General features: G+C 26.2%; 2 protein-coding genes across 3 annotated transcripts; one reads left to right on the top strand and one right to left on the bottom strand.

The window, feature by feature from the left end:
- The first annotated feature begins 881 nt into the window (after window positions 1–881).
- On the top strand, window positions 882–8,314 carry LOC123262643 (mitochondrial coenzyme A transporter SLC25A42). Of its 2 annotated transcripts, none has more exons than XM_044724930.1 (6): window positions 882–901; window positions 2,069–2,324; window positions 3,485–3,807; window positions 5,422–5,684; window positions 6,121–6,304; window positions 8,155–8,314. In XM_044724930.1, exons 2-6 carry the CDS (start codon window positions 2,244–2,246, stop codon window positions 8,282–8,284), a joined length of 981 nt encoding a protein of 326 aa, XP_044580865.1. In that variant the 5' UTR covers window positions 882–901; window positions 2,069–2,243; the 3' UTR covers window positions 8,285–8,314. The 2 variants fall into 2 exon arrangements, with proteins under 2 accessions (XP_044580865.1, XP_044580864.1); XM_044724929.1 differs by lacking the exon at window positions 882–901 and adding an exon at window positions 1,160–1,714.
- Window positions 8,315–8,524: 210 nt separating this feature from the next.
- Window positions 8,525–11,855, bottom strand: LOC123262642 (mitotic checkpoint protein BUB3). The gene is made up of 4 exons (XM_044724928.1): window positions 11,705–11,855; window positions 11,426–11,630; window positions 9,576–9,956; window positions 8,525–8,994 (listed from the first exon to the last, which is right to left on the bottom strand). The coding sequence occupies exons 2-4, from the start codon at window positions 11,618–11,620 to the stop codon at window positions 8,590–8,592; spliced, it is 981 nt and encodes a 326-aa protein (XP_044580863.1). The 5' UTR covers window positions 11,621–11,630; window positions 11,705–11,855; the 3' UTR covers window positions 8,525–8,589.
- Window positions 11,856–13,154: the final 1,299 nt, after the last annotated feature.

Below are 13,154 nucleotides of genomic sequence, written 5' to 3'. Positions count from 1 at the left end.
CTGTTAAAATCTAACTTTATATAATATTGTAGTTAAGCAAAATTAAGTTAAAATAATTAATAATTATTATCTTGTATTTAATTTATAACTAATAATTATTATTTAATTAATTTACTATTAATTTATTATTGAATCATTATTTAATTATTATTTAATTTATAATTAAACGATAATGTCTATTCTTTTATACATGATAATAATTAAATTGACTTATAATTTTATTAGAAAATCTGATTGTAAAATAATAGAAATAATATTTAATTCAAGTTATTAATTAGTCAAACTCAAACATTAATCCAACATATTATAAACAATATAATATATATATTTTCATGTTATAGTTTATTATAATTTTTATTGTAATTTAATTTCAAGTTAATTATAAGTTAATTTTTATTATAAATAGATTTTAAAAGGGTCTGTTAAATTAATAAAAATAGTTAAATAAACATAATGATTGTATTGCTAAAAGTGTATATTAGTAAAGTCTAACTTTCAGGCCGATAGGCTGAAATAAATATATATAGATATAAAGAAAATACATGTTAGTATATAAGGATCATTTATATGTAGTAGATATATATATATATGTAGTAGAAAATGTGTGTGCTTATTATGTATTCCTTAGAGTGGATGTATGTATGGAAGTTATGGTGGGAGAAGAACGGAGTTTGAAGCTCTTCGGAAAAACTATGTAACGACACTTCTCACCGAGAGCTTAGATTGCTAAGATCACGTCATTGTAAACCTCAATTTTATATTTTGAAGCTTTTTAATATTTTGTCAACTTGAATAATAAATTGAAACCAACTAAATAATTTTGATCAAAATTAAATAACGTCTAAATAGAATTCTTTTATTTAAAATGATTCCTTCTTTTATTTAAAATGAAAGAACTACAGTAAGTAAAGTTTTCAATAAATAAAAAAAACATCCACTAGATGGAAGCATAACAAAAAACATTATTGGGGGAAAAATTTTTAGAGCATTTTTTTATTGTAATTTATTCGTTATAAAAATTAAAAAAATTGACGTTTGTCAGCTAACATCAGTACTATCAAAATTTCCTCTCCATTAGTTAAAAAGCAATTAGCTTGAACAAAACTTACAATTTATCATTATATATTAATATAGTTTAATTGGTTTTTTAACCTGTGATTTTTTGAACTTGACGACGCATCGTAAACTCTTCTGCGCATGTCACTTAACGTAGAAATGTGTAATGTAAAGCAAAATCTTCATAAAGCTCCGTAGTTACGTCTCAGTTTTTCCGTAACTCACTCACGAGAGCAAGAAAGACATTCTATGAAACTTCAGAGAGATTTTACATAACATTTTTCTTGGTGTGTGTGAATTGGTTTCATCGCATCTCGCATCGCATTTCGTCAGTCACTAACACATTAGTGTGTTATACAGCCAGGCAAAGTGCGTGAATTCCAGAATGTATTCCGGTCAAAGAGCAAAATATTAAGATCATTTGAAATCATTGAGAGTAATGTTAAATAAATAATTAATATTTGTGATTGATTTTGACTGAAAGACATTCAGTTGTTTAATTTTTATTTTAACAAATACTGCTCTCAAAATATAAAATAAAAAGTATTGTTTTGATTTACAAAAAAAAAAAAAAATAAAAAAAACATCGAAAATGACGTCAAGAAATCATTACTAAACAGAAACGTCAAAAACAACAAAGATTAAGAATATTTTCAAGGTAGACGTCTTTTTTGTATTTTTTGTATTGAAAATAGTTTTTTATTTACATATATTAATTGATTATCAAGTACGCATTACATGTGAATATAAATCTTATTATTATTATTTATGAATTTATCGTTTTGATTATCTGTTGAATTATAAAAATTAATTTATCAACATAATTGCGTAATTATCATGTACGATGATATTCTAACCCTTGTTTTATCTCAATTTATTGTTCAATGAAGGTTATAAAGATAATATTTTTTTATTTTATGTTTAATGTAATACGCTTTTATGTAATTATTAATTATAAAATACTTGTTGATAGAGACTTAAAAAATTGATAATTTCTATTATTAATTTTCAGATAATCGACCATCAGTAATAAGTGACAACTGTTAATTTGTATTGAATTTTTTTTGGAAAACGATAAGCTGACAGCTTAAACAGTAGCAATAAAATTAGTAATAAATAAATTATGATTAGTCAATTAAACTGTGAACCAAAGTTGAACTATTTTAGAAAATTTTCCATTCTCAGTTATGGCTGGAAACACCAAGAACAATGCTATTAATAACACTGGTTTTGATAGTGACAATAATAAGAGTTCAATAACTAAAACGGTTAGTATAAGTCATGAAAATTTATTTTTCGATTCTTTTTTTTAGACTGAAGAATTTTTTTATATCTATTTTGTAGAAGAATTATATTTATCAGGGTTTTTTTTTTTTTTTTTTTTTTTTCAAAATCAACATTTGAGTTTTTAACTCAACTTATTTATTTTTGATAATTCTAAATTTAGCAGATATTTAACAATTTTTTAGATTTTTATAACAATTAAATTATACTGAAAAAGTTTAGCAAAAAAATTTTACATCTAAGAATTGAAAAAATTACAAATGAGAATTTTAAAAAATATTTTTCTTATAATAAAATTGATTTGCTATAAAAATTTCAAGAATTGTTAGAGGTCAGCTAATTTAGGATACAATCTCTGAAAATAGGATTTATTGAAGAATTAAATATTAGCACTTATTCAAACTCTTTCTAAAAAAAAAGTTTTAAGTTTATTTTTTTTAATCCGCTGACTAATGATTCTTTATGAAATAATTTTTTATGCAGGATAAAAAAAAATATTTTAATGTCAACAGCATTTAATCAACGGAAAATCTATAAACATGATAAATATATTTAATTTAAAGAATCTATAAATATCTTATAAGCTTAAATATTTAATTATACTGCATAAAATTTTTTTCACAAAAAAAAAAGACAACAATTTTTAAATGAATCTAATTCCTACTCAGAAAATTTTCTTATTTAAAAATAGTCTTAAGAATGAAAATTTTATATTAAATTCTGTTATCTTACTGATAACTGAAATTATTGATACTGAAATTAGCAGACATTTAACAATTCTTAAAATTTTTGTAATAAATCAATTATTATAAAAAAACATATTAAAAAAAATTCGCACTTATAATTTTTTTTTTATTTCTACATGTGAAATTTTTTGGCTTCATTTTTTTCATTATAATTTAATTGTTATAAAAATCTAAAAAATGGTTAGATGTCTGTTTAATTCAGTATCATTAATTTATATCAATCTAGGAAGTAAAATTTTACATATCCATGTATCATTTTTCCATTAATATTCGAGTCACTAAAAAATACCTACAATTACAAATTGAAGAATGAAAAAAATAATCAAAAAATTTTTATTCTTTATTTTTAATCGAATTTTCACTTGTATATATATATTAAAATTTTTTTTCTTCACTAGAACACTAAGGAGAAAGACTTTCCAAACCTATCGAATTCTGAACGAGTTTTAACGAGCTTGGTAGCTGGTGCTGCGGCAGGTGCAATAGCAAAGACAACAATTGCACCATTAGACCGGACAAAAATAAATTTTCAAATATCTAAAATGCAATATTCTCAGCGAGCTGCAATTGACTTTTTAGTAAGAGCTTATAAAAATGAAGGCTTGTTGAGTTTGTGGCGCGGTAATAGTGCAACTATGATAAGAATTGTGCCTTATTCTGCAATACAGTTTGCTGCTCATGAACAATGGAAACGCATATTAAATGTCAATGGCAAAAATTCGTAAGTATTTTGATCAATATACCAACACTTAGTTTTAAATGACTTTACGAAAAGCACTTAGATTGTAAGATATGACAATTATTTTGTTCTCTGCTTGACCAAAAAAATTTATATTTTCATCATTCAATTTTTTAAATTGTTAATTAATGAAAAATTGTTGTTAATAAATCATGAAATGTATTAATTAAAAAAAAATTGCTAATTTTTTTGAGAAGATAGATAGATAGATAAAAATTCTATTTGACTCTGAAACCTAAGCTCCCTCAAAGCCATCAATATTTTAGATACATTGGTTCACATCGGCTTACATTTGTAGATGGGTGATTCTCTGTAAGGATGTTTTTTATTGTCCCAGGCATTTTTTTATTAGAAAAATTGTTATTTTGTTACTAAAAAAAATTTATTACAAAAGTAAAAAAACATTTCTATTTGGAGCATTGAAAACTAAAATGAATTAAATTTTGGTTTTTTGGCTATAAATTCGTAAACCACCGAAATAACAGTCCCCTGGGCTGTCCCATTCCCAAAATTAAAACTTTAAGATTAAATTTTAAGTTATTCGTCCATAACATATAATTTGGTCCATAATATTTATAAACTTAATTAGTTAACTAACAATCTTCTTCAATAAAAAGTACCGAAAATTAATTTGTTTCATTAAATTCATTCAACCAAAGTGTGTCCCAGGCATTCTTATAACAGTCCCCTGCCAGAAGTTCAAAGCTTAAAAAAAAAAAATCCATCTTGATATTTTATGTTCTGTAAGGTTTATAAGGACCTAACTAGCCTTAAGTTAATAACCATAGGCTTGTTAGCGCTTTATCGCCATTTTATTTTGTGTCAAAGCACCGTTTGTGCTCGAAATATGTGTCTGGGCCACTTCAAATTTCAGTCCCCTGGCAGCTCTTTTTATTTATAATTTATTTATAAAATTGGATCCATAAGTCTTAATATTATTCTAATTAATGTAAACATTCATTGAGAACTTGAAAAGTTGAATGCATTGAAATAGTTTGCTTGATTTTTCTCAATTTGATAAAAAAAAACAGTCCCCTGTCATGTTATATGGCAAAAGATACACAAATATCAAAAAAACAAAAATTAATTCGGCTATTTATTTATTATGATTAAACTGATAGTTTTATAGTTCTTGTTAATTTTTTTTCTAATAAAATCAAAAATAATTTGGCCGGACAATTTTGTACAGATTTAAGACGTTCTTACAGAGAATCACCCATATAATATAACTCAGTACAAAATTAATTAATTAAAGGTTTAAAAATAAATTCAATTAAAAATTTTAATGAAATACAAATAGATCATTTAATACATAGAAATAATTTAAAATCATAATTTAACGTTGCTAATAGAAAATGATATTTTAAATGAGATTAAAATAAAAACTTTAATTATTAGTTATCATGTTGAAAAAAGTGATTGAAGCATTTTTAAATTGAAGTTGAAAATTATTTCTAAGTTTGAAAAAAAAAAATGAGTAATTTAGAGATATACCATTAACAAATTACTATTTCTGCAATGTATTGAAGTATTAAAATAACAAAATGTTATGAAGGATACATTATACATTATAATAAAATATAAAAATAATTTCAGATCGTCAGTTTATAGATTACTAGCTGGTTCATTAGCTGGTGTAACATCTCAAAGTTTAACTTATCCATTGGATTTAGCACGCGCAAGAATGGCAGTAACACAAAAAACTGAATACAAAACATTGCGCGAAGTTTTTGTACAAATTTATAAAAACGAAGGATTTTTGGCATTTTATAGAGGATTTACTGCGACAATATTAGGTGTGATTCCATATGCAGGCTGTAGTTTTTATACTTATGATACTCTCAAAATGTTTATGGCAGGTAAATTAAATGTTAAATTATTATTTTCACAATTTCTTGTTCTTTCTTTTTACATTCAATTATTAACATAAAAATGAGAAACAAAATTTTTAAAGTTTTTCTTTAGACCTATAATTTTTTCAATGAAAATTTATAATATTAAATTTGAAAATCATAAATAAATAAAAAAAAAATTTGTTTTTATACCATTGGTAAAATTCATCAGTCAATTTTTACTTTTATCAGTATTTTTTGATATAAGTTACAAATAAATTATAAAAGATACATAAAATATTAAAATAACGTTTTTTACTAATTAATTAATTAAGAATAAACGAAAAAGAAAAGCTTTGAAATGTTTTAAAAAAATTTGCGCTATTAATACTAATATTAATGAAGGAGAGAAATGACGGACATGTAAAAGTGTTAAATGATCCGTCCGCCTGTTGATAAACAGTTGATAAAATTCAAATGAATCCGGGATTCGCAACTTTGGCCACATTGAGTTGTGGAGCAATAGCTGGTATTGTTGGACAAACGGCCAGCTATCCATTGGACATTGTGAGAAGACGGATGCAGACATCGGCCATCAAAGGAGCTTTTTATCATACCACCATTTCGACTACTGTTAAAATTTATAGGTAAGGATTTAATTAAAGCATTAAGTTTATTCGTGTTGACAATTTTTTTTTCATCACTCATTACATTATATTAGGAACATTAAATCCAGAATAACTTGTTAACGGGGATAGCCACTGATGACAGAAAAAATAGGTGATTCTCAGGATTTTTTTTTACTGAGAAAATAACGAAATTTGGAGATCAGGTTTTTTTTTTGTTCTATTGAATGTACACTGAAGATAAAGATCCTTAATTTTCAATAAGAAATATCAAATCGTTACAAAGTTATTAACATTCTTATCCAGCTTTAAAAAAAATTCCACCTCTATGGTCGCATTGCTATCTCGAAAACGGGTCATCCGAAAAAAAAAAATGTTAGTTACGTTATAATCTGTATGAATATAATTATCATTACACGTAGCCAATTTTTTTTGTTTTGATTAGAAAAAAAAACAGCGACCGATTGAAAATTTTTTCATGTACTTGGTCTTTTTTTTTTTTTTAGATTCAAACAGTCTTCAAAAATCGTAAAAATCAAAATCGGCTACGAGCAACCTTAGCCTCTGTAAAAGCGAACAAAAATAAAAAAATAAAAATTTGAAAATCGGCTAATATTTGATTGAGTTACCGATGCGACCAGTTTGAAAAAAGGCATTTAAAGTTTTTAGTTTATTTTACTCTAAAATCATGTATCTTATGAAATAATTATACTTAAGGTAGTTTTCATGGTACAATATTATCAAAAAATAAGAGATTATATGCGCCGCAAAAGTATATGAGCTTGTAGCTAAGTAATCCATAATTTTTACGCAAGATTGTACCCGTAAAGACGCAACCCATTCAATTGTTTCTGTCCGGCTCTGTAGATATATACTTTTTCATAAATTGTTGAACTTTAATCCGTTATTTAAAAATAATTAGATGGTCAAAAAATTTTTTTTTATTTTTTTTTAAACTCACAACAAATACATTAAAAAACTGTCAGTTTTTTGAAAATTTCTGACAGTTTTTTTTTATAACTCAGAAACTGGTACAGAACTGCAGAGATCGTACGCAATCAATGTTAAATATCCAATTTTTAATTGGATTCATCTTGGGTTAAAAGGTGGTCAATCGACTTTACATTTTTAGAGTAATTGTATCATCATTTCTTTAATAAGTATACAATAATTTAGAAATTTCTGACGGTATGCCTTAACCATGACAACTACCTTAAATTAAACTATCGAATCCTGAGTCATATTAGGGCTCTTCTTCTTTATCTCATGTGGTGTTCATGACTTTTTTAATTTTTTTATTATCTGTTTAAATTCGATTTCTAAAGAATTCGACATTTTCGTCGGAGCGCTCAGCAAAAATGATCGGTCTACCTGCTCTCACTAAAGTGATTATAGCTCCGAAAATATTTGAAATTTTGATCTCAAACTTTATCAACATATTTTTGAATACATAAACTTTGATTTAAAGAAAAGGAATATTTTTTTTTTCGATTCGTCACAGTGGTTATCCCCCTTAAATTTTCAATCTATGGATATTTTTCGGTATTTTTTATTTATATCAAACGACTTGTTGTTCTTAAGTATTTTCCAAGTATAAGTGATCAACTTTTAGTTCATTTAACTTTCAATATTCAAAAATTTTAAAAGTACTGTTCATGAAAAATATTTTTTTAAAACTCTTACTTAAAACAGAGATGAAAAAAGTATTTTTTTTAACAACTATTTTTAAGTAGTTGCATTATTTTTATTTTAATAATAAAAAAAAAATGGCATGAAAATTTCTACTTGTTAACTATTTAAGTAAATAAGATAAATTTAATGAATTTAAAAATCGATATACAAAATATATATCTCTTGATTTCTTTTAACAGAGAGGAAGGGTTAATGGCATTTTATAAAGGCTTAACAATGAATTGGGTGAAAGGGCCTGTTGCAGTTAGCATTAGTTTTGCAACTCACGACATAATACGTGATTATTTGAGAAAATATATTAGTAAATAAATAAGGTTTTATTGAATGTTAATTTTTGGAGTTAATAGATTATGTGTCAATTTTATATATATATACAAAAGCTGCAATTTAGTGTTTTAAATAAATTAATTGTTCGTTATTATTGTTTTTAGAGAATAAAAATTATTTTTTTAAGATGTACATATGATACAAAAAAATTATTTTACGTTAGCACAAAAATATTTTATGTATATACTATTATATATAAATTGAAATAAACAGATCGAAATATTTTCTATAAAAAGAATTACTTTATTAATAATTAATAATTCATTTAATTAATTGTGCGGAAACCATCATTTCGGTTTTGTCTCCTGATCATTGACATAACGAATATAAATTTCTTTTTCATCATGTACGACAGGAGTTATTTCAGCTGGATCCAAAAATGATACACCAATAGCCAATACAGAGCCATCATGGCTGAATGACAATGCGGCAACACCCGCATTATATTTGTGGAATTGACATAAACGCTTTTTATTAAATCCGTCCCAAATGTTGACGTATCCATCGGAACCGCCAGTAGCAAATGTGTTGTATGTTGTATGAAAACTTATGGCATTTACTGGATAAATGTTTTCAATACCATTTTCTTTTATTCTATGACATTTGAATGCATATTTCTTCTTTTGAGCTTCTGGCGTTGTATCCAAATATTCAACGGCTACTCTTCCTTCAATACTACTTAAAACGTAGCCCTAAAAAAAAAAAAAAAAAAAATCATTATATATCAAAAATATTCTATAAAATTTTGCATAAAATTTATAAAGTTAGTCATATGATAAATTTCAGTAAAATTGTGTCGCATCTGATCAGTCGAAATAGTATCTTAAAAAATTACTTATTTAAAGTAAAGGAACCAAATATTGACCGACGTAACGTTAATTATTACATTTTAATGTTTATTATTATGTATTTTATAAACAAAAGTATTGTAGTTTGTAAGTTAAAACTATAAAAAAGCATAATACTCGTTTCAACTCATAAATTCTTCCAAAAAATTTACAAATAATGTAATTATGTTCATTTTATCTAAACTAATCAATATTTGGAGTCTTTGCCCTGCGATTTTTTCTTTGAAATCGTTTTTTTTTTTTATAAAATATTTTGAGTTAAAATTCATGTAAAAATATTTGAAACAAAATTTTGCATGAATTGTTGCAGTTAAATATGAAAATTATAAACATGAATTTCAGAAAAGTAATTAAAATGGTTTTTTATTAAAATAAAAAAAAAAAAATGTTTTTTTAATTAAATTAAGAAAAATGATAAAACCTACCTGTTCATTGGGAAATCCTTTAATACACCGTGTTTGATACTTCAAGCTACTCTCACGTCTTTGGAACATTCCAGCCATATTTCTTAAATCCCAAATGCAAACTTTTCTTTTAGCAGTGCCGACGACAAATTTATCACCACAAACCGACAGTGCTAATACGGTATCAGGTTGCAAATAAGTACCAACACAAGTAGGTGTTCTCGGGTCCCATAACTTAACCGCAGCATCCCATCCTCCCGTCAAAATAGCGTTTACCGATGAACAGTATTCTATTTTTCTGATAGCTTTTTCATGTGAACCCATTATCGTTTCTGCGTTCGCGTTGATATCGTACATTTTTAGTGTACAGCCTAATCCTCCACTGTAAGCGTGTACTGCATCCTGAAAATTAAATGAATGATTATTATTAATGTGATTGAATGATTAATTTGTGACTATTTTTTTTTAAGATTTGTTTTTAGTATCTCATTGCTGAGCTATTCAAAATTTATAAAAATAAAAAAGTGAATGCAATTCACTTTTAAGTGTTATTTAAAATAATTGACAGTAGCTGATTTAGTTGAGTTTGTCTGTATTAAAATAATATTTAAATTTACCAGGAGCTGACAAAATTTACAATTTTTTCTAACAAATTATTTGAAAAAAAATTTTTTTTTTCATTTTTACAAATAGAAATTAAAATAAAAAAACCTAAAACGACATTAAAATAAAATATTTTTGTAGCACTAATTTATTCATTGATTAAAATCATTTAACAGTCAGATGTCTACTGATTTTAGAATCATATATTATAAGGTAAAAAGTACTGATTATTGACAAAATACAAAACAGTTAAAATTATAATTTTCTTTAACATATTTAAAACTAAGATTGTTGAATTTAAAAAATTTTATAAATTCGTTTTCTTTTTTTTTTTTTTTTATTAAACAAAATCATAAATTTTAATATTTTCTCAAATTCAATAGTTGAATTCAACTGACAAAAATTGTCAGGCTAAAAATAACTGATCTATTTAGTGACATACCGTCGTACCAAATATTGATCATCATAATTCGCGAAAATTATCAATTTCATGAATAAAATACAATAACAGGCGTATAAAATGAATGTTAAATATTTATTACATTTTCTTTTAATTTTTAAAATGAATATCTAAAATGAAAGAATAAACAATAAGTTACAGCACAATCTAAATTTATTTATCAATATAAGATGCAGACTGAAATTTATTGATCAATGATTGACACCCATTATTTTAAAATTAATAAATATTCAATTAATTGCGACTAATATTGTTGATTTCTAATATTTCATTCATTTAAAAAAAAAATCAAATGTGAGCAAATATTATAATTAAAAATGATTTTTTTAAAAGCGTGCTTGTCTGAATAAAATTGCTAAGGAATTTGAAATTTATGAGCTATTTTAAAATAATCCAATTAACAAAAAAAATTTTTTTTACAAATGAATATTTGATATATTTCACAACTATTAATCTTTTTTAATTCTTTAAATTATAAAGATTATGTAATAAATATACAAATGTTATTAGTACTGTAAATAATTGAATATAAATGCTAACAAATTGTGTTAACAAATGGAGCCTATCAATAATTAGTGCTTTTACCTTCATACTATTGTTACTTTCAAAGTTTATTAAGATTTTACTATTAACATTAAAATTAAAATTCGAATAATTTAGGTTTTTTATAAATAATTCAAAAAATATATCTGTAATAATTTTAGACTATAAAAATATTTTTTTGACAACTCAATTGTCTGCAAACCTAAATTGACTGCAAACAAAAATAAAAACATGTTAGTTAATTAAATAAAAAATGTTAGTTTACTTGAAAAGCAACATCAAGGACTGGTTGATCATGGTTATATTTCAATCGCATAGAATTAGCATGAATGTCATAAAGCCGCACTGTTGAGTCCCATGATGATACTAACAAAAATTGGGTTGAATTTGGACCAAATTCAACCGCTGAAATCGCATCAGACGGGGGATTTTTTATCTTAAATTCCGTTCTTGATTCCATTATTTTAAAACTGAAACAAAAATTAAGCAGTTATTTATTTTCTTACTCCAAAATAATTTAAAAAAATAATAAAGTGATACTAACCTGAAAATATACTTAATAATTCCTTTAAATAAATTTATTTATACAATTACAGGTTTGAGTTAACACAATCAAATAAATATTATAAATAAACACACTTAGATAACTTTATTAATTTATAAAATTAATTTTTTTGTATAAAAAAACGATATATTATTTAAATGTTTAGAGGTATGTAAACAATATTCGTCTAGTCAGTTTTTGTTTGGTAAAAGCCGGTAAGATAGGAGTACATTGTATTAACTGTAGAGGGTAGAACTGTTCACTGTTATTGTGGGGGTTTATATATATATATATTACTCCACTTATTTATATTATTTATATAATTAATTATTAACGCGTGTATGCAGCAACCTTCGCTTTATTAATCACAATTCTCAATTAGTAATACAAAAATAATTAGTTATTTTATTCTTAAAGTAGCATCACATGTATATGTATATTTAATGGTTAGCTTAGTAATCATAATAATAATTCAACTGCCAACCGTACGGAGAAGGTCTCAGTCGGTAATTTTTGTATAGTTGAGTTGCCTCCACTGGTGTACAGTGTGTGAGGTTTGACTTGTGTATATGTGTCCATGTATGAATGTGTGCGTGTATATCCCCTACACCACTCCCCCCCCTAAGAATCAGGTAGGCGGTGTTCGGTAGAATGCGAATACCTGATTTTTCTGAAGATTTATTTTGACTTTCTTCGTTGGGTAGGTTCGCAGAGTCGATGAAAAGGTAGTTTGCACCGGTTGTAGTCCTGGAATGAACGTCTTTGGAGTTGGTGGATCCTTATTGCTAGTCGTAGTAGTCATTGGTCTATGAACTTCGACTGGTACGACTAGGTTCCCAGTGGCCGGTTGTTCAGAGGTTTCTGATGCCGGTTCTGGATCCTGTGGCTCCTGTGGCTCTGGTAACTCTGCAGTTTCCATGTGAGCTGGTTTAAGGCGTTCAACGTTGACGACTGTATCTCTTCCACTGACGTTGATGCTAAAAGTACGATCGTCAATGCGTTTATTCACGACATGTGGTCCTGAGTAAGGTTGCTCCAAAGGGCGTTTGACAGCATCGATTCTTAGGAAGACGTGGGTACACGTTGACAAATCTTTATAGCAGAAAGCTTTTCTTTTGCAATGATGAGCTGCAGGAGCTGGCTTAACGTCTCTCATATGGACTCTAAAATCTTCTAGGAAAAATTGAGGGTCATCTGGAGGATCTTCGTGTGTAAAAAATTCTCCTGGTATCCTGAGGTTTGTACCGTAGAGGAATTCGGCTGGTGAAGCCTTGAGTTCCTCCTTGTAGCAGGATCTCAATCCTAATAAGACTGTCGGAAGCACTTTAGTCCATTGAGGATTCTCGTGGCACATAATTGCGGCCTTCATTGTCCTGTGCCAACGCTCGATGAGTCCATTAGCTGCTGGATGGTAAGCCGTGGTGCGAACACGTTTTCCTCCGACTAAGTT

The sequence above is a fragment of the Cotesia glomerata genome, linkage group LG4 (assembly GCF_020080835.1).
Source record: "Cotesia glomerata isolate CgM1 linkage group LG4, MPM_Cglom_v2.3, whole genome shotgun sequence".
NCBI classification, from domain to species: domain Eukaryota; kingdom Metazoa; phylum Arthropoda; class Insecta; order Hymenoptera; family Braconidae; genus Cotesia; species Cotesia glomerata.
Note: the sequence above shows the minus strand (reverse complement) of the source record. Positions and strands in the feature narration are given on the sequence as shown.